The sequence below is a fragment of the Protopterus annectens genome, chromosome 6.part0, assembly GCF_019279795.1.
Source record: "Protopterus annectens isolate FY-2018-M chromosome 6.part0, PAN1.0, whole genome shotgun sequence".
Classification (NCBI taxonomy): Eukaryota; Metazoa; Chordata; order Ceratodontiformes; family Protopteridae; genus Protopterus; species Protopterus annectens.
In genome coordinates this window covers 240,061,281-240,080,546 of record NC_056737.1, presented here as the reverse complement: position 1 = coordinate 240,080,546, position 19,266 = coordinate 240,061,281, and the positions used below count along the sequence as shown (strand labels likewise).

Here is a 19,266-nt window from a genome sequence, read left to right as displayed (position 1 = left end):
GTGATACAAGCAAGTCATTTGCCTGGACATATAACAGAAGAGGTGCACTCGAGGTAGAGATCATTTTGTCCATTTATAAAACACTTGTGGCACTGTACTTGGAGAACTGTGTACATTTAATGGAGATCATACAGGGCGAAAGAGACCTCCTTTGGTTGACTGAAGACAAAGGAAGATGGTGAAAGACAACAGAATGAAGATGAGGAACTAAGCCATACCTCCCAACTGTCCAGATTTTTTTCAATTTATTTTTGGCCTGCTTCTCATAAAATTTGTATTTTTCTGGCAAGTCGTTATTTACTTAAGGCACTAAAAATGCCAGACATTAGAGTTTCATGCTTTATATCCTCTAGAAAATGCATGTATAGGTTTGTAGGTTCATCGGTAAATACTAGGCTAGCTGCTATTGTGGCCTATTTTAAGCCTAGACGATTTCCCTTTCAACGGTGAGAATCAAACCTCTTCCTTGTGTCTTTGAAGTACACTTTAACAATTATGCCATCCTCCAACCATGTATTAATTCACTGAAGGAGAAACTGGGTAGGAGGCATGGCACATGCTCTTCATGTGGTAAAAGGAGTGGTGAGTGGAACAGAACACAAGAAGAAGGAATGTGATCTGAGAATATAACTGGCAGATAGGAGCACTTTAAGATAGATATGGGAAAGTGTTTTCTTAATGGAAGAGTAGTGAGACATTGGAATTCACTCATGAAGAAACTAGAGAAGACAAAATGTGTGGGTTTGTTTTAATGGTTAGGGTCTTTGTTTCATAGGCACAAGATACAGGGTTTGAATCAGACTCCCAAGTTGCTAGCTAGGCTTAAAATTACCTTTCAGGGCAGTTAGGCTAGTATATGCCTATGAACCTGTGAACCTATAATAGAGAGGCTCACAACAGCGTGGAATAGATGCAGTTGATATAAAAAGTTCACACACCCCTGTTAAAATGCCAGAGACCACAATAAATCATTTCAAAACTTTTCCCACGTTTAATATGACCTATAATCTGTACAATTAAATTGAAAAACAAACCTGTTGGAAATATATAAAAAATAAAATGTACAATATGCTGGTTGTATAAGTGTGCACACCCTTAAACTAATACTTTGTTGTGTGTGCACACTCTTAAACTAGCACTTTGTTGAAGCACCTTATGATTTAATTACAGCATTCAGTCTTCCTGGGTGGGAGTCTCTCAGCATGTCACATCTTGATTTGGCAATATTTACCTACTCTTCTTTGGGAAAGCACTCCAAATCTGTCTGATTGCAAGGGCATCTCTTGTGCACAGCCCTCTTCAGGTCACCCCACAGATTTTCTATTGGATTTAGGTCTGGGCTGTGGCTGGGCCATTCCAAAACTTTAATTTTCTTCTGGTGAAGTCATTCTTTTGTTGTTTTGGATGTATACTTGGGTGTCATTGTCATATTAAAAAGTGAAATTCCTCTTCATCTTCAGCTTTCTAGCAGACTCCTGAAAGTTTTGGGCCAAAAGTGACTGGTATTTGGAACTGTTCATAATTCCCTCCACCTTAACTAAAGCCCCAGTTCCAGCTGCAGAAAATCAACCCCAAAGCATGATACTGCCACTACCATGCTTCACCATGAGGATGGTGCTCTTTTGGTGATGCAAAATATTTTGTGTCAAACGTACCTTTTTGGAATTGTGGGCAAAAAATTCAACCTAGGTCTCATCAGACCATAACACATTTTCCCACATGCTTTTAGGAGACTTAAAGTACACAACTAGTACTTGCCAGAAATTCCTGCAACTCCTTTAGTGTTGCTGTAGGTCTGTTGGCAGCTCTCCTGACCAGTTTTTGTCTCGTCTTTTCATCAGTTTTGGAAGGATGTCCAGTTCTTTGCATTGTCACTGCTGTCCCTTATTTTCTCGACTGTCTTCACTGTGTTCCATGGTATACCCAATGCTGTGGAATTTTTTTTTGTACCCTTCTCCTGACTGGTACCTTTCAACAATGAGATCCCTTTGATGCTTTGTAAGCTCTTTGCATAACCATGGCTTTTGCTATAGCAAGCAACTGAGTAAATGTCAGGAAAATCCTACTAAGACAGCTGAACTTTATTTGGGGTTAAGTCAGAGTCTCTTTAATTGATGGCAGGTGTGTACCCAAGAAGACTAAATGCTGTAATTAAATCAAAAGGTGCTTCAACAGTGTATTAATTTAAGGGTGTGCACATTTATGCAACCAGCGTATTGTACGTTTTTTATTTTTTATATTTTCCCCAAACAGATTTGGTTGTTTTTCAATTGAATTGTACAGGTTATAGGTCAGATTAAAGGGTCATAGCTTCACAGGTGTGTACTAGACTAATGGCCCTGGAGCCTTTACAAGCCTAGCCCATAGGATTATGCTGGCATCGTGCCACCTGACCTTAGTTCCCAGTGCCTCTGAGTAGAAGCACTGGAGTGACCCCAGGGTGAATTTTCTATTTCCCATCCACTCATCAAGCTACCTCTTGAAGAGGGTCAGTGAGGTGCTCTGGCATATACAGGAAGTCTATTCCATAGCTCCATATATGAGAAGTCTATTCCATTGCTCAACGTTTTCTGGAATTCATAAATTCCAATGCCTTGGATCAACTTATCCACATGCCCTCCAGGGGCAGCAATATCCTAGACCTGGTAGTCACCAACATGGGCGACTTGGTGTTCCACACCAGAGGTCAATTCCTCGTTGGTCAGATCCGACCACAAGCTAATCACCCTAGACATCCATATCCCGCCCCCACCCCCTATTAGGGAAACGACTGTAAAAAATTTCTCCAAAGTCAACTTCACGCTTCTTAAGACAGAAGTGGCAAACTTCACAACACCCATGCAGACGGACAATAGAGGTATGACTGCTGAATCCTACACAAATGCACTTTATAAGCACTTACATGAGTGCATGGATCGTGCTATCTCTAACAGAGCTAAGATGCTGTCCTCCAAAAAAAGAAAGCCAATCTGATGGTCCCCTGCCATAAACAAATTCTACAGTAGAAGAAAGAAACTGTTTCAAAAAGAGTAAAATCCCATGATTGGAGGAACTCCCTGGTCAGCCTCAGTAAGAAGCTGAGATCCCTCATAAAATCCTCCAAAGCTAGTTATGAATCAAAATCTCCACTGATTCTAAAGACAACCACAAAGCATTCTATAGCTATGTCAAGAATCTCAATGGCAACACTCAGATCTGCTCTGAGTTACAGCACAATGGCACTAAATATACAGAGCCAACTGATATCGCCAACATCTTGGCAGATGGGTTCAGTGCTAACTTTACCCCCCTCTCACCCCCTAAAGGGCCCATCTCCTGTAATCATGGATGCACAGGTAAAAACCTCACTCTCCAAAGCCAAGAACACAGCATCCATGGGACCTGACAACATCCCAGTCTGCCTTCTCCACGAACTACAGAATGAACTGGCACCCCACCTAAGTACCATGTTCAATCATAGCCTCATCTCAGGCTTTGTGCCCATTGAATCGCACACTGCGACACTTATCCCACTCCACAAAGGGGAGGCCACGACAGACCCCGGGAGCTTCCTCCCCATTAGCCTGATGAGGGTGGTCTGCAAGGCCATGGAATGTATCATCATGGAAGTAATAAACAAAGACATTGAAGATGTCCAAACTCTGGACCCCACACAGTTTGGGTTTGTAAAAGGCAGATCATGTTTCCTAAACCTGATAGACTTCTTTGAAGCAGTCACCAAAGCCATAGATGGAGGGTAAGGTGGTTCACATAGCCTATCTATATCTCGCCAAGGTGTTCAACACCATCCCCCACTCTGGAATTATAGATAAACTCACTAAACTAGGTTCTAAATCCCCATGTCACAAGATGGGGTGCCCAACTGGCTTACTGACAGAACCGACACTGTGAAAGTAGCAGACTACAAATCAGACTTCAGACCGGTGACAAGTGGAGTACCACAGGGTTCAGTCTTGGGTCCTCTCGTGTTAGCCTGTACTTCAAAGAAGTAGATAACAAATACAGAAGGTCTTTGGCTAATTAAGTTCACAGATAACTGCAAACTAGGAGGCATAATCAACTCCTAATGATGTGGATATCCTACAAAAGAGCCTTACTGAGACATATGCCTGGTGTCAAAGCTATGCCCTCAAGCTCAATGCCAAAAAGTGTATAGTCATCCCCTTTGGTAAAAACTCTGTACCCATGAACTACCACATAGGTGGTAGTCTACTTAACACCGAAAGTGTGATAAGAGACCTAGGGACATAGGTGCACAGTAGTCTCTCCTTTGATAATCACATCGCCACAGTGGTCAGGAAATCCTATGTGGCACACCTCATCGCAAAAGTTTTCTCATGCAGAAAAAGTGGTCATTGTTCCCCTCTACTCATCACTCATTAGACCCATTATAGAGTATAACGCCCCTTTTGGTATGTACCTCACAAGACATCTACAACAACTGGACAGGCCGCAGAAATACCTCGCAGAGGATTACTGGCCTCAAACAGATGCCCTACGCAGACAGTCTCAAAAAACTCCAGCTTTACTCCATCGTATATCGCCTACTCAGAGGCAGTCTCTGCCTAACATACAAAGCTATGTCAAACCCAGATCTGTTGGACATGTTGCACTTAAAGAAATCCCAATCCCTCCGAGCTACATGCTCTAGGGACCTAAACCTTCTCACCACAATAAACAGAACATGCTGGAGGGATAGATTCCTGTCCCAGAGACTTCCCATACTCTGGAGCAAACTACCTATCTATGTCAAACAGAGCTCCTCATTAGCACTCTTCAAGAAAAATCTTGATTGGATGGGAAATAGGAAATTCACCTTGGGGATCACTTCTGTGGCCCTGCTTGACAGGGGCACAGGAAAATAATTTACTTGGGTGGTGAAAGCCACGGTACCTTTTTGGCTAGGCTTATATAGGCCCTAGGGCCAATAGCCTAGTACCTACCTATGAACCTATGGGCAGTCTCTGGGTAATGAACCTGTCCCTCCAGCACATTCTGTTGATTGTGGTAATGAGGTTTGATGTCTGTGGAGCGTGTGGTGTGGAGGGATTGGGATTTCTTTAGGTGTAGCATTTCTAACAGAGCTGTCAGACATGGCTTTGTAAGTCAAGCAGTGATTGCCTCTAAGTAGGCAATATGAGATGGAGAATAGTTGGAATTTTTTGAATCTGTCCATATAGGACAAGTGTTTACGGCCCAGAATTCTCTTTGTGAGGTACGTTTGTGGCCTCCAGTTGTTGTAGGTGTCTAGTGAGGTACATGCCAAATTAGGCATTGTACCTGATTGGCCTAATGAGGGAAGAGTAGAGGGAGACAATGATCTCTTTCCTCCTGGATGCAAAACCCTTAGTAATAAGATGTGCCACATAGGACTTTCTGACCACAGTGGCAATATGGTGGTCAAAAGAGAGGTTGCTGTCAACCTGTGTTCCCAGATGTCTTATGCCTTATGTGTTCAGTGGACTGCCATCGATGTGGTAATTCATGGGAGCCGGGATTTTCCCAAAGGGGATAATGACACATTTTTTGGCATTGAGCTTAAGGCCTTGGTTCTGACACCAGTCATTGGTCTCAGTGATGCCTTTCTGTAGTGTGTCAACATCACTTGGGGGGAGTTAAGAATAGCTCCCAGCTTGCAGTAGTCTGCGAGTCCCTTAGTGTTGGCCTGGAGTTCAGAGAAGTAGATAGGACCCAGGACCAAACCACATGGGAATCCACTCATGACTGGTCGCTAATCTGACTTGGAGTCAGCTACTTTCACACTATGGGTTGCATCTGTGAGCCAGTTTGCCACCCACCTAGTAATATAGGGGTTGATGCCTAGCTTAGTGAGTTTTTCTATGATTCCTGAGTGGGGAATGGTATCAAAGGCCTTGGCCTGATCAAGGTAGGCTGTATGAACCACCTTGCCTTCATTCACAGCTCTGGTGACTGACTCAAAGAAGACGACCAAGTTGAGCAGGCGTGATCTACCCTTCACAAAACCAAACTGTGTGGGATCCAGAGTTTGGCGATTCCCTATATCCTTGTTTATTAGATCCATGATGATGATGCGTTCCATAGCTTTGCATATAAGACTCTTCAGGCTAATGGGGCGATAGTTCCCAGGGTCTGTAGTCGCTCCTCCTTTGTGGAGAGGGATGACTGTAGCAGTGCACCATTCGGTAGGGACAAAGTGTGAGGTGAGGCTGTGATTGAAGAGGCAACACAAGTGAGGTTACAGTTCGCTCTGTAATTCATGTTGAAGAGAGCCAGGGATATTGTCAGGTCCCATAGCAGCTGTATTCTTGGCCTTGGATAGTGCTTTTTTAACCTGTGCAGCAGTAATACTGGGTGCCTAGCAATCTACTGGTGTTGTGATTGGTTCTTTGGGGGGGGTAAAGTTGGCGTTGAATCTGTCAGTATATTGGCAATATCTGTTGGCTCTGTATAGAAGGTAACATTGTGCAGTAGCTCAGAGCAAATCTGGGTATTGCCATGGAGATTCTTTGCATAACTATAGAAGGTGGGAAAAGTTTTGAAATGATTTGTTGTGGTCTCATTTTTTTATATCACAAAAAACTGGCATTTTAACAGGGGTGTGTAAACTTTTTATATCCGTTGCATATGAAGATAAGATTTAGGAGAAGCAACGGCTTAGGGTGCTGTGTGTTGATCCTAAATGTGGTCTTAATTTTTTTTAGTATGGTCACTATATTACATCAGTTCTACCTGATTTATATGTATAATGACTGGTGTATATAGCACCATGATCCAGCTACTTGAGACGGGGGATGTTTTTGCATCCTTTTTCTTGATAATATTGAAATTACCTGGTTGATGAGAGAGGTGTATGAGCTACTAAAAGCAAGAAACGCAGTTTTCAGGTTTAGAGACAGGGAAGCCCTCAGAACAGTCAGAGCAAATCTGAACAAGGGAGTTAGGGAAGCAAAATATGCCTATGTCAGAAAGATCTTGAGCTACTTCTCTGACCAAAAAGATCCCAGGCTCCTATGGCAGGGTGTGCAGTCTGTAACTAACTACAGACCCCCCCCTATCTTCACAATGTGAAGACGGCAAATAATTCCTAAATAAGCTAAATGTCTACTTCAGCAGATTCGAGGAAGGGAACCGAACAGACAGTGAAGAAACTAACTGCCCATCGGCCTTAAAGAGGAGATGCTCACCCTCACCCCAGCTGATGTCCAGAGGACACTATGCAGAGTTAACCCGAGAAATGCAGCTGGGGCTGACAACATCCTAGGGTATGTGCTCATGGATTGCACAGTCCAACTAACAAATGTCCTCATGGATATCTTCAATAACTCTTGAGTCGCCAGATAGTTCCAAAATGCTTCAAGGATGTGACCATCATTCATTACCAAAGACATTTCTGTCATCTTGCCTAAATGACTACCACCCTGTAGCCCTCACCTTCACAGTAATTAAGTGTTTTGAAAGGACGGTCAAGGACATCATAACATCTGGGATGCCTGCTGGTCTTGACCCTCTGCAGTTTGATTACCAAGCAAACAGCTCTACAGCAGATTCTAGCTCTCTATCACTCCATCTATCACTGGAACACCTTGAGAATAAAAACACCTATGTGAGGGCACTATTCGTAGACTTCAGCTCTTCTTTTAACATGGTCATCCCTCTTCATCTGGTAATGAAGCTACTCCACCTAGGTGTCAACCTTCCACTTTGTAACTGATCTCTTGACTTTTTCACAGGAAGACCTCAAAGTGTGTGCAGGAAATGACTCCTCAGATAGCATCACTCTTAGTACACATCCTTGTGGGGCTCCAGACTCTGATGACTTCTCTAGCGTAGGAGACGAAAGCCCTTAATCAATAAAACTTTGTGTATTTTTGGTCATCCTGGATTTTGCAGTCAGCCTGGTTGCTTTGGTGATTTAACAATTTGAAGACCGCAAAGAGGATCATCAAGACCACCTTGCCACCCATCCATAACTTGTACTTTTCCAGATGTCTCAGCAGGGCCAGAGGAATAATTAGACTGCACTCAACTCTGCTAACAGACTGTTCCTGTATCTATCATCCGGAAAGTGCTTCCGAAGCATACGTTGCATAACTACGAGATTCAGGAACAGGTTCTTGCCTGATGTCATCAGACTGCTTAATTTTAGTAAAAATTACACTCCATGATGGCCTTCTGGGTCAGTAGAAACTGTAGAAGCTTGTCTAAAATTGTGCATTATCCTGGTTACCAACCTCATGTAATACTTAGTAGAATATTCACCATAACTGTAACTTACAGGCCATCTAGGGCAGAAGCAGTGCAGTAAAATCTCTTCTTTCAGTGCAATACATGTTGCAATTCGTGAATTAACAATAGTGTAATACTCTAATGTTCACAGTGCAATACTCAATATTTCTTTCTGTGCAAGAATCAATGCAATGTTTTAATGAAGTACCTGTGTAGTACTAAGTCTTGTGCAAGTAAGTGTTCACTGCAATCTAATTATGTGCAGGATTAGTCTGTCTACATGCATATCTGTGATGTGATAGCTAGGTGTTGTATGTGTAAATGTCTGTGAATAGTCGATGTTTGCACATTGAGTCTGGAGACGTGGAATTCCATTCAGTTTTTGCACTTGTGATTTCTGAATGGCAAAGTTTACTTTGACTTTTGACTTTGAAATTATGCAAGTTTTACATATTTAAGAAAATGTTGATTTTATAAGGAATGTAGGGAAATTATATTTGCTCTTGTCCACAGTCTTCTTTGTTTTGATTCATGATTATTGATTTAAATTCTGAGGAGGCTATACAGCAGCGGTTCACATTACTAGAGTGGAGCTGTCATAATAACATGGAAGTATGTCTGCTATCAATTTAGAATGAATTCTGAGATCTGTCATAGCATCAGTAGCTTGATTTTAATTGGTTACCTATTACTTTTCAGTGGTGCTTTACAGTCTACTTTTGTGAAACGAGACAATTTTCTGTGTATTTTATTAAACATACTTTGGTGCTGCGGTAGCTTTGTCACCTCACAGTAAGAAGTTGTCCGGTTCGATTCTCAGCTAGAGCGTCTTTTGCATGGAGACATGCGTGAATGGGCGTACCTTCGTTGAAGGTTGTGCGTCAGGGCTGGTAACTCGGCACGTAAAAATCAACTACCAATCATTAGCGGACCGGAGTTCTGCTGTGGCGACCCCTAACTGGGAAATGCCGAAAGACCCAACAACAACAACTTTCTGAAGAACAGTACAGTCTGCTGACAAAGTAACCCTGAGAGTGTAGCTGTGCTATTGTACTGTGTCTTTGAGTGAGTCAGTACTTGATGTTTGCAGAATCAGATGTAGGTCACTGTGCCCCAGCTGTAGTGCATGTTCATGTGAATAAGAAGTCTGTGTTTTCTGGTTACAAATTAGAGTAAAGATCATTTTAGAAACACTGACCTGCCTGCAGCGTAAGAGAAACAGTAGATATCTAATGAGGTGTGCCAACCTTCAGATGAAAGGTTAAATGAGGTCCTTTCCTTTCATCATAACATTTAAAAGAAGGCACTGCACTACATTTCCCCAATGTTTGGGTCATTACTCTCTCTCTTTTTTTTTTTTTTTTTTTTTCCCCTTAAAATGGTGCTTGCAGTTTCTAAGTTTTGTGTTAGCATTGATGTACATATTGGCGGAGTCCACACACATTGTCATTTCATTACTGAATTCACCACTGTATGTATAGGCCTTTGGGTTGAAGCACTACATAAAATACAGTGTTTTCTTCCCACTTCATTAGCATAAAGCAGTATAAAAACAAAATAAAACTGAGAATGTTTGCATTTTGTTTTATAAATGTAGATAATACAGACAGCAGTGCGAGAGCATTAAACTGCAGCTTAACATAGAAAGTTGGCATTAATGTAAGAGGCTAAGGTCTAAAACCCCCTCCTATTGTCTGCTTACAGAAATCGTCGATGGGAATGCAAAAATGACGCTGGGTATGATCTGGACCATCATTCTTCGCTTTGCTATTCAGGATATTTCAGTTGAAGGTGAGTCCTGTTAACTTTTACCCAACTCCTATTTAAAAAGTAAATGTATAGAGTTAGTGTTTACATATGTATCTACATCACATGTGTTTTACAGAATATGACGGCTATGAAATGTTAATGAGCTGTTTCCTGTAGTCCAAGGTTTGGTTTCCTCAGAATTTGTCTACTCTGAGCAAATTTACTTAGTACTGTGAGGCAGTTGAAAAATTGGGCTAGGCTCCCCAGTGACACCGGATGCCTAGTAACTACCTGACAGCTACTTAGTCTGTTTTATTGAGCAAATCTGTTTGAAAAATGGACTAATCGCAAACCTAAACACACACTTCAAGCCCCCTGCACCTCCCATGTATGGGGGGGGGGACTTCACCTCCATACTCTTCCCTAATTTAAATATGCCAACTCTGAGATGCACACAATACTGGAGAAAAGGGAAACTACCCTATCTCTGGTATTCAGCAGTCTTTAGCAAGTGATGGTCTGCTTTTTATTCCTTTAGTAATACATTTTGTTCAACATCTTTACTCAAACAGAATGCTTTCAAAATTGTACTTCAACCAACTTTAAACATGTATATGGTAGAGAGAAATTAATTGTAGCAAAAGTTGTAGCTAGTTTATTCTAATTAAAATGACTAGTATGTATACTTTTAAGCAACTGCATTAAATTATCAGTTTAACACGTAGGCAAGCATACATTAACAGAAAAGAAAAAAAAATAACATTTTTCTATTTAAATATAATATACATCACATATATTTTCTTTGTTACTATTGTCAGTACATTACAAAAACTGCTGAATTTCTGCCTTGCCTTTAACCTCACTGCTCCTCCTTCTGAATATTATTATGCATGTATTGTTTCCACACTTTCCAATTACTTGTGTAATTTGCTCCTTCTGTTTTCAAAAGATCACTCTTCAGTTCTTTTATCTCTTTTATAATATACAGTACCTCAAGTACAGATCCATGTAGATGTTGATTTCCATTTTGTAGTAATTGCTGTTTTGGCAGCCAGAAGGATTAAACTCAAGATGTTAATTTCTGTGCCTCTGCAACTCAGATCCTGTATCCCAGCTCAGAAGAATCATTTTCTTATTTGCAGCCATTTGCTCCCTCAATATTTCTGACAGAGTACTCTGTAGGGAATTTTTAAAATCTGCCATCTCATTACACTCCCAAAACATATGTTCCGAGTTGCCTCTTTATTCTCCATCACATGTCCAACATTTGCTATCTAACTGATGGAAAATTCTTTGAAGTCTGCTTTGGGTATAAAAATACCTATGCAAACACTGCCAAGCAAATTTTCCAAGTCTTCTGGACTTGGTTGCATACTTAGAAGCCATACAAATGGGTCTACTTTAGTTTAGCAAACGATCAGATGATCGAGCGCTGTTAGTTTGAACACTAAATATTGATCCGGCAAAACAGTGAATGGTCGGAACAGCAAATTTTTTCCCAGGGAAAGAAATTGCTGGGCCGGCCAGGTTGTGCTGTTTCCTCCACTGTAGTGTGATCTCGGAGTTGTTATATTTAAGTAGGGGGGTGTGGGGGGCTAAGCCCCCAACTTCATTTAGTGTTTACTGGCTTTTTTTTTTTTTTTTTTTTTTTTTTTTTTTTTTTTTTTTTTTGGGAACAGCGGTTATTTGCCCCGGGAAAAAACATCGCTGTTCTGGTTGTTCGCTGTTTTGAGTTTTAGGGGTCGATGTAACAACGTTCAATCCTCTGATCGTTCGTTGTTATAATATCGACCCATACAAATGACTTCCATTGTTTTCTTCTAAATTGCTTTTCCAGTCTCTCTTCCCAATCTTTTCTAACCTCCTCTGAGTCTTATCGTTATCATGCACTATTTTATATGTCCTACTAATTATCCCTTTTTAACAGCTGCTTCTGTTCTAGATTCAACTAAAAACGTTCACTTAAAATACCCCTATCCCTTTCTCTTTGCCTGTACTTTGTGATCAAGCCCTGCCTGCCTCTAGTCTGCAATTTAAATGTCTTCTTGGCCTCATCCCAGTGTATTATCTTTCCTGCTTGAGTTATTTTCTCACAATGTCTTGGTTCCTTTCCAGGTTTCCCCTTCTTGCCTATTTTCTGTACCACTTTCTAAATATATAGTACGTTGTATGGTTATTCTCCTTAAGGATCTACATCCAAAGTCACACTTTGTCTCTGTTTCATGAACTTTCCCTTGCTACAGCATTATCCATTTGCACTTGGAATTATAACCTCCTGCTTGTGTTAGGTGTATGAGACTTAACTGTGTATCTCTGCAATATCCCTTCAAGTAAACCCAAACCATTTTGTTCTATTGGAAAGATCAACTTATCTCACTTGACTCTTGCTGTCTTTCCCTCACAGAAAAATGTCTTCAATTCTTTATTATTGTCCGCAACTTCCCTGTGAGTTGATAAAAGTATGCCTGACCCCTATACAAGACTAGAGAGACTATAAAAACGTTTTCAGTGCTTATATCTTAAAAGTCCATATCCATAAATAAAAGTTTTCAGTTTCTCAGTTTTTGTATTCTCTTTTGTTTAGTCTCATCCTGCATATACTTAGCTGACATGAAAGTTTTTTTAATTCATACTCATAAATTCTTCATCGTATCATGTCCCCATAGATATAGGTATTGCTGAACCAATTTGTGTGTGGGTGCATAATTTACAGCAGTAGACATTTTTATTTTCATTAGTTTTATATCTGTGGTGCAGCAGTTAGCATTGCCCCCTCACAGCAAGAGTTCTTCGGTTCAATCCTCTGCCTTCTGTGCGGAGTCTGCATGTCCACCCTGTGGTCGCATGTTTTTCCTCCCACATCCCAAAGACACGCTGTAGGTGGATTGGACACTCTAAATTGGCCCTGGGCGTGAGTGTGTGCCTTCTGTGTAAGGTTGGGCACAGGGCTGGCAACTCGACACCGTAAAACTCCACTGCCAATCATGAGCAGACCGGTGATCCGCTGTGGCGACCCCTAAGAGGGAAAAACCGAAAGAAAAAGTTTTATATCACAAAAAGGCTTAAAACTGTCTGAAAATGTTCCATAACTCTGATATGTCCTTTTCCGAATTTATCCGGTACAAAGTATCTACAAATAAAGCCAACTTTTCTGAATTACCATACCAATTATGTCCTTCTATTTCTGAGACCTTATTTTCTTTGCCAGTGGCTCTAAAATATAAAGCAAATAACAAACGGAAAGGGGACACCTCTGCCTGGTTCCTCTGTTTAAACACCGCATATCTGACAAGAACTTTTAATACTTGCCTCCGATCTTTCATATATCCATCTAATTATGCTTTATTATTGTATCAGGGAATACAAATGCTTCCAGTGCTCTACTCATAAAATCCCAGCTTACTATGTAAAATGCTTTCACTGCCTCAAGCTTTACCAACAGGTGTATTTTCTTATGTTCTGTTTTCAGATCTTTACTTCCCTTCCGAAAAAACACATTGGTCCATATTTATCAGTTTTGACAACACTTTGCCATTCTTTTAATATAGACATAAGTACATTATAAGCTTGGAAAAGAAAAAATACCTCCAACAAGATAAACAATTGGAACCTCCTTAAACAGCAAAGTTCCAGGTAAAAAAAAAAATTAAAAAAGTCCCAAAGACCAAGGCAGCTGAAGCAGAACTAATTTAATGACACAGTAAGCACTTCAAACACAAGGTTCTTCGTCAGACTGAATAAAATAGCACCATCATGATGAAAAACAGTTACACAGCCAATAAAAACATCAGAGCAATCATCTATGTAAATCCCTAGATTTCAAGGCACGCCTTAGAGACCCTGTCATTTAACCCTGGTTTCCTATCTGCACAAAACTTACAAATCCAATATAGTTCCCTCTCTTCCATAAAATTAATAAAGTCACCACCTCTTGGTCCCTTGTAGACAATTTCCACCACTTTAAATTTAAAGTAGTGTAAAGAGCGTGACTCAAGCACATGCTTGGCAAGAGCACTTGTTAAATCAGCCTTCTTTATAGCATATTTATGCTCACAAATTCGCTCATACATCATTCTATTTGTCTTGCCCAAATAGAAACTTTCATATAATGTGCATATTGCTAAATAGATAATGTTCCTAGTCTTACAATGTGCATGTAAATTAAAACGCAAACTTTTGTCTAGAAGATGGATGTACAAGTACATTAGATGTCTCTATAGCTGGACAATGTTTACAATTTCTAATTGTAATAATTTCAAGTTCTAATGTGTCGATCACATGGCAAGACGCTTCTATGGGCTAGGCTTGTAAAGGCTCCAGGGCCATTAGCCTAGTACGCACCTATGAACCATTTTCCTTATGGCCTTACTAATTTTCAGTAGTAGAGCACAGATTTCAAACATGCCAAATTTGGGACCAGCCTTAAGTCTCTTACATTGTCGAATTCTGTAACAAAAAGTTATTGGTTCTAATTAATATCTTTCACTTGATGCTACAAAGTTCAAAGTGGCGATACTATTGTTCGCAAGTGCCGGTCGGCCGACTACTGAAATTTTCGCATTAGAGTTTCAGAACCGAAGTCTTCAATTAAAGCTAAGTACCCCGTTGGGGAAACTTTTTCTTGCTCCTTACTGATGTCAGTAAAAGTTAATAATTGCATTACTTGTGGGAAGCAAATACCTCATAAGGATTTTCATTTGTACTGTATTCCTTGCCTAGGCCCAGGTCATAACGTGCCTTGCTGTCGGTTTTGTGCTATATTTAACCAACACACTATTAAGCGTCTGTATATCTTTGCTTCAAAATATTTTGGAAACAGATTTAATTACCCTGAAATGTCGTCCGATAGTATTCAGACTACCGGAGTTCACATAAAATGCAAAGAAAAGGACCGAGACAGACCGTCGAGGACCAAAACTGACGACAAAGCTTCTCCTAAGCCAGACGCCGGTATTCAGTGAGGCACTTTCGCAGCCCCTGATACCCGCTACTTTCGAGTCGCAGGCCTCTACCGAGACCCATGTGGAGTCCGGCATGCCGCGAGACTTCCGAGTATTGTACCCACGGATGTCTCTCCCTCAGATGGGTCCGGAGCTGTTGAGCAGGCACTGGCTTCTGAGGGTGTTTTCAGGCCTCAACATTTCTATATAAAACCGATGCCAGCGTCACAAACAGACAAAAGCATCTTCTAAGGCTAAAAAAACAGACACATGAGCCACGTGCACAGTCCTCTATGCCTAAAAAATAGATGATCAAAATGTCTGAAGACTTAATTACCTTGATCGGGGGTTCCCAACTCCCCTCCTGATAAGAGGCCTAGGCAAGACACTGATTATGAATCTTCAGATTAGGTTTCTATTTCTTCTGATCAGGAATTTTCTGTACCACGCTATGAGGATTCAGATGCAGAGGAATCCATCCCATTTGCATCTCCTCCTGAAGATTATTCTTTTGGAGAAACCTTGCTTACTTTAAGGGAACATTTTCATTGGGAGAGTCAGGATTTCTCGGAATCAAAAAAGAGGCTTAGGGATTTCCTTCTTCCTCAGCATAGGCCTTTGGCTGTACCTCCTGTATTAGACATTGTTGGTGATGAGTTTTCGGAATCAAGCATGGCTCCTGATTCCCTACCTCCGGCTCCTAGTAAGCCAGACAGATATTACAGGGTTCCTGACTCCCACAAATTTTTTATTCAAAAATCCTGCTGATGACCATGAAACTAACTCAAAGGGTCCCAAAAGTGTAAAGGCCTCAACTGCTAAGAATCCTACCCTCTCTGATAGAGATTCCCGGGCGCTGGATAGATGGGGAAAGAATGTTTATATGTTTGCAACCTTGGCAATTAGGGCCTTAAACTGACAGTTTCATATGCTTAAATATCAACAGCATGTTATGGGATTATTGAAACAGAAAATGATGTTGATTTCTGAATGTGTGGAAAATCAAGAATTACAGAAATGAAATTATTGCATGCAGCAGAACAGGTTGGAAAGCATACTTTGCAATGTGGTTTTGATTCCTTAGAGGCCTCTTGCAGGGCCACAGTTACTGGATCTGTGATTAGAAGGCATGCCTGGCTCAAGGAGCAAAATCTGTGATCATGTTAAAGCTAAATTGTTGGATGCACCTTTACAGCATGATACTCTGTTTAGTAATAAGGCAGAAGAGGTTTTAAAGAAAATGGAAGACAAACTAAATCTATGCAAACTGTAAAAGATTTCTTACAAGTGCAGCCACCCAGATTCAGTAGACACTGGCCTACAAAAAAATTGGTCCTTTCCTGTGTCCGACAGAGCCTCACTGGGCAAATCCAGGTGCTCAAAAGGCTCTAGATACCAATCACAGGGTTCTTACAGGTCAAAGCAATGGGATGCCTCTACCTCCAAATCTGGGGGAAACAAAGCATGACCCTACAGTAAACAGTCTCAATGATTTCCCTCTGCCATCACCAAGCACTTATCTTTTGGCGGCCCCCTTAGGGGGAAAAGTAGCACTTCATGTTCGAATTGGCAGTTAATAACCCAGGACAAGTGGGTATTAGACATAATATCCCAGGGATAAATATTTAATTTCCATACCTTGCCAATTCCAAATGGTTGGCCAGATCTGCCACAAAATCAATGGGCAGAGGCACAGAAACAAGTTACGTCCCTCATGAATATGGGGCTATTTAACCAGTACCAGAACAGGAAAAAGGGCAAGGGTTTTATTCAAGACTGTTCCTGGTACCCACAAAAGTCCATGCCTGGCACCCAATACTGGATCTATTGATTTTGAACACATTCTTGGACATCCCAAAATTCAAAATGTTAACTTTGCAACAGCTTCTGCCCATGCTGAGCAAGAATGCTTGGTTAGTGACTCTAGACATGAGGCATACCTGCATATCCCTATAAGGGAATCATGCAGAAAATACCTCCGCTTCAAGGCTGGTTTTATGCATTACCAAGTCTCTGCACTGCCCTTTGGCTTATCTACTGCGCCCAGGGTCTTTACAAAGTGCCTGGTACCAGTAGTTGCATTTTGCAGGCAAAGAAGCATACAAATCTATCCTTACTTGGACGACTGTCTCATTCAAGCAGAAAACAAGGACATTCTTCTTCAACATCTGGTGTTTGTAAAAAGGCTTCTAACATGCCTAGGGTACACAATAAACGAAAAGAAATCACAACTGATACCCTCTCAAAAAATTACATTCCTGGGTGCAAGCTTGAATGCAACTGCCCAGATGGCTTACCTTATGCTAGACAAGCAAAGGCAACTGACTATTTACTTCAAACAGATGGCAACAAAAACCCAGTTATCTGCAAGACAAATTCTGCAGGCTTTGGGGTTTATGGCATCCTGCATTCTAGTAATTCCATATGCAAGACTGCATATGAGGAAACTACAGTGGCATCTAAAAAGGTTATGGAGTCAACATTCACACAGTCTGGAAACAATGATTCCTCTCATTCCCTGCCTACAACAGGAGTTTCTTTGCTGGGCAGAGGCATGTCACCAGAACATGGGACGGTCTTTCACTCTACCCCCTGCCACCCAAACCCTAACTACAGACACATCAGACTATGCTTGGGTTGCCCACCTGGCAGGAAGATGCATTCAGGGCATATGGAACCCAAAACAAATGCATCTGCATATAAACCAGAAAGAGAGGTTAGCTGTTCAGAATGCCCGGACAGCCTTCATGGACTTGCTTCATCCAGGACAATTGCTGATAGACTGACAACACCACGGTTATGTGGTACATAAGCAGGGAGGTACACATTCTTACCCCCTTTGCCGACTAGCCATGGCATTATGGAACACAGCCTTGACTTACCAAGTACATCTTCAAGCTCATTTCCTGCCAGGAAAACAAAACACTCTGGCAGACGACCTAAGCAGAAATCTTATGGACTGTCACGAGTGGAAACTGGATCCACAAGTCTTCAACATAACAGAGAAATGGGGGAGCCCAGACATAGATCTATTTGCTTCTCCCCAAAATTATCAACTGGACAAATTCTGCACAAGGACTTATCACAGACAAGCATGGAAAGTGGATGCCCTATCCTTCAGTTTTCTACTCCTTTCCTCCTCTGCCTCTTCTTCTCAAGGTCTTACTAAAGGTCAGACAGGAAAAACCAAAAATGATCCTAATTGCCCCGGACTGGCCTCGCCAGCACTGGTACCCAATTCTAAGGAATATGTCTCAACTTCCTCCTTGGTACTTGCCTCAAATACCTTATCTGCCGTCTCAGCATAACAGTCAAGTTCTGCACACTCCGCTCCAAACTCTGAACCTTGCAGCATGGCTGATCATGTAATTATTCAAACACCACCTCTCAGTAAAGCTGTTATGGATGTTATTTTGGAAGCCAGAAGGCCTGGTACTAGAAAATCTCATGCTGATAAATGGAAAAGATTCTGTGCTTGGAACCAAGCACAAGGAACAGACACAGCAAAGCCAAATATTCCTCAGATTTTACAATACTTGACTGAGATGCTTGACAAGGGCTTATCTTTTTCATCAATAAAAATCCATGCCTCTGCCATCTCGGCTCATTACAATACAGAGCCTCCCATCTTTTCTCACCCTGTGCTAAAACAGTATCTTAGACGGGCCAAAAATTTAAGGCCTCCCAGAAGATCACCAACTCCTGCATGGGACCTCAATTTTATGTTGGAAAAGCTTACCCTGCCTCCATTTTAGCCAGCAGCTACTGCAGATATAAAGTTTTTATCTTTGAAAACGGCTTTCCTGCTAGCAATCACTTCAGCAAGAAGGGTTTCAGAACTACAGGCCCTCATGGCTGTGGGCCTTTTATTGCATTTTACCCAGACAGGGTGTCCCTCAGGACTAATCCTTCCTTTACGCCTAAGGTGGTATCCAGTGTGACTCTTAACCAAGCTATTCACCTGCCAACTTTTTACCCAAATCCGCAGAACAAGAGGGAGCGGATTCTGCATTCCTTGGACACGTACACAGACAACTATGATTTTACTTAAACAGGACCAAATCTCTAAGAAAGTCTAAGCAGCTATTGGTGGCATTTGCTGCAGGATCAGAGAGAAAGTCTATTTCAAAGCAGACTATTTCAAAGTGGATAAGCCACTGCATTTGTTTTTGCTACTTGCATCATGGTCCACTGGTGCCCAAGTGAATCCGGTTACATTCCACCAGGGCTGCATCTACCTCAGCAGCTTTTCTCAGAGGGGTGCCAACCAAAGACATTCTAGAAGCTGCTACTTGGAGCTCTGTTCATACATTTACAAAGCATTATCATTTGCCAATCTTCTCCAAGTCCAGGGCAGGCTTTGCCACTG

At 41.4% G+C, this 19,266-nt stretch overlaps 1 protein-coding gene across 6 annotated transcripts in view; it reads left to right on the top strand.

Moving 5' to 3' along the window:
• The window catches only part of ACTN1 (actinin alpha 1), a 744,367-nt gene that overhangs the window by 331,040 nt on the left and 394,061 nt on the right, over positions 1–19,266 (top strand). For all 6 annotated transcript variants that reach the window (XM_044073986.1, XM_044073984.1, XM_044073982.1 and 3 more), the window contains exon 4: positions 9,913–9,999. In XM_044073986.1, the coding sequence (XP_043929921.1) occupies positions 9,913–9,999 (87 nt within the window). The remainder of the gene's footprint in view (positions 1–9,912; positions 10,000–19,266) is intronic.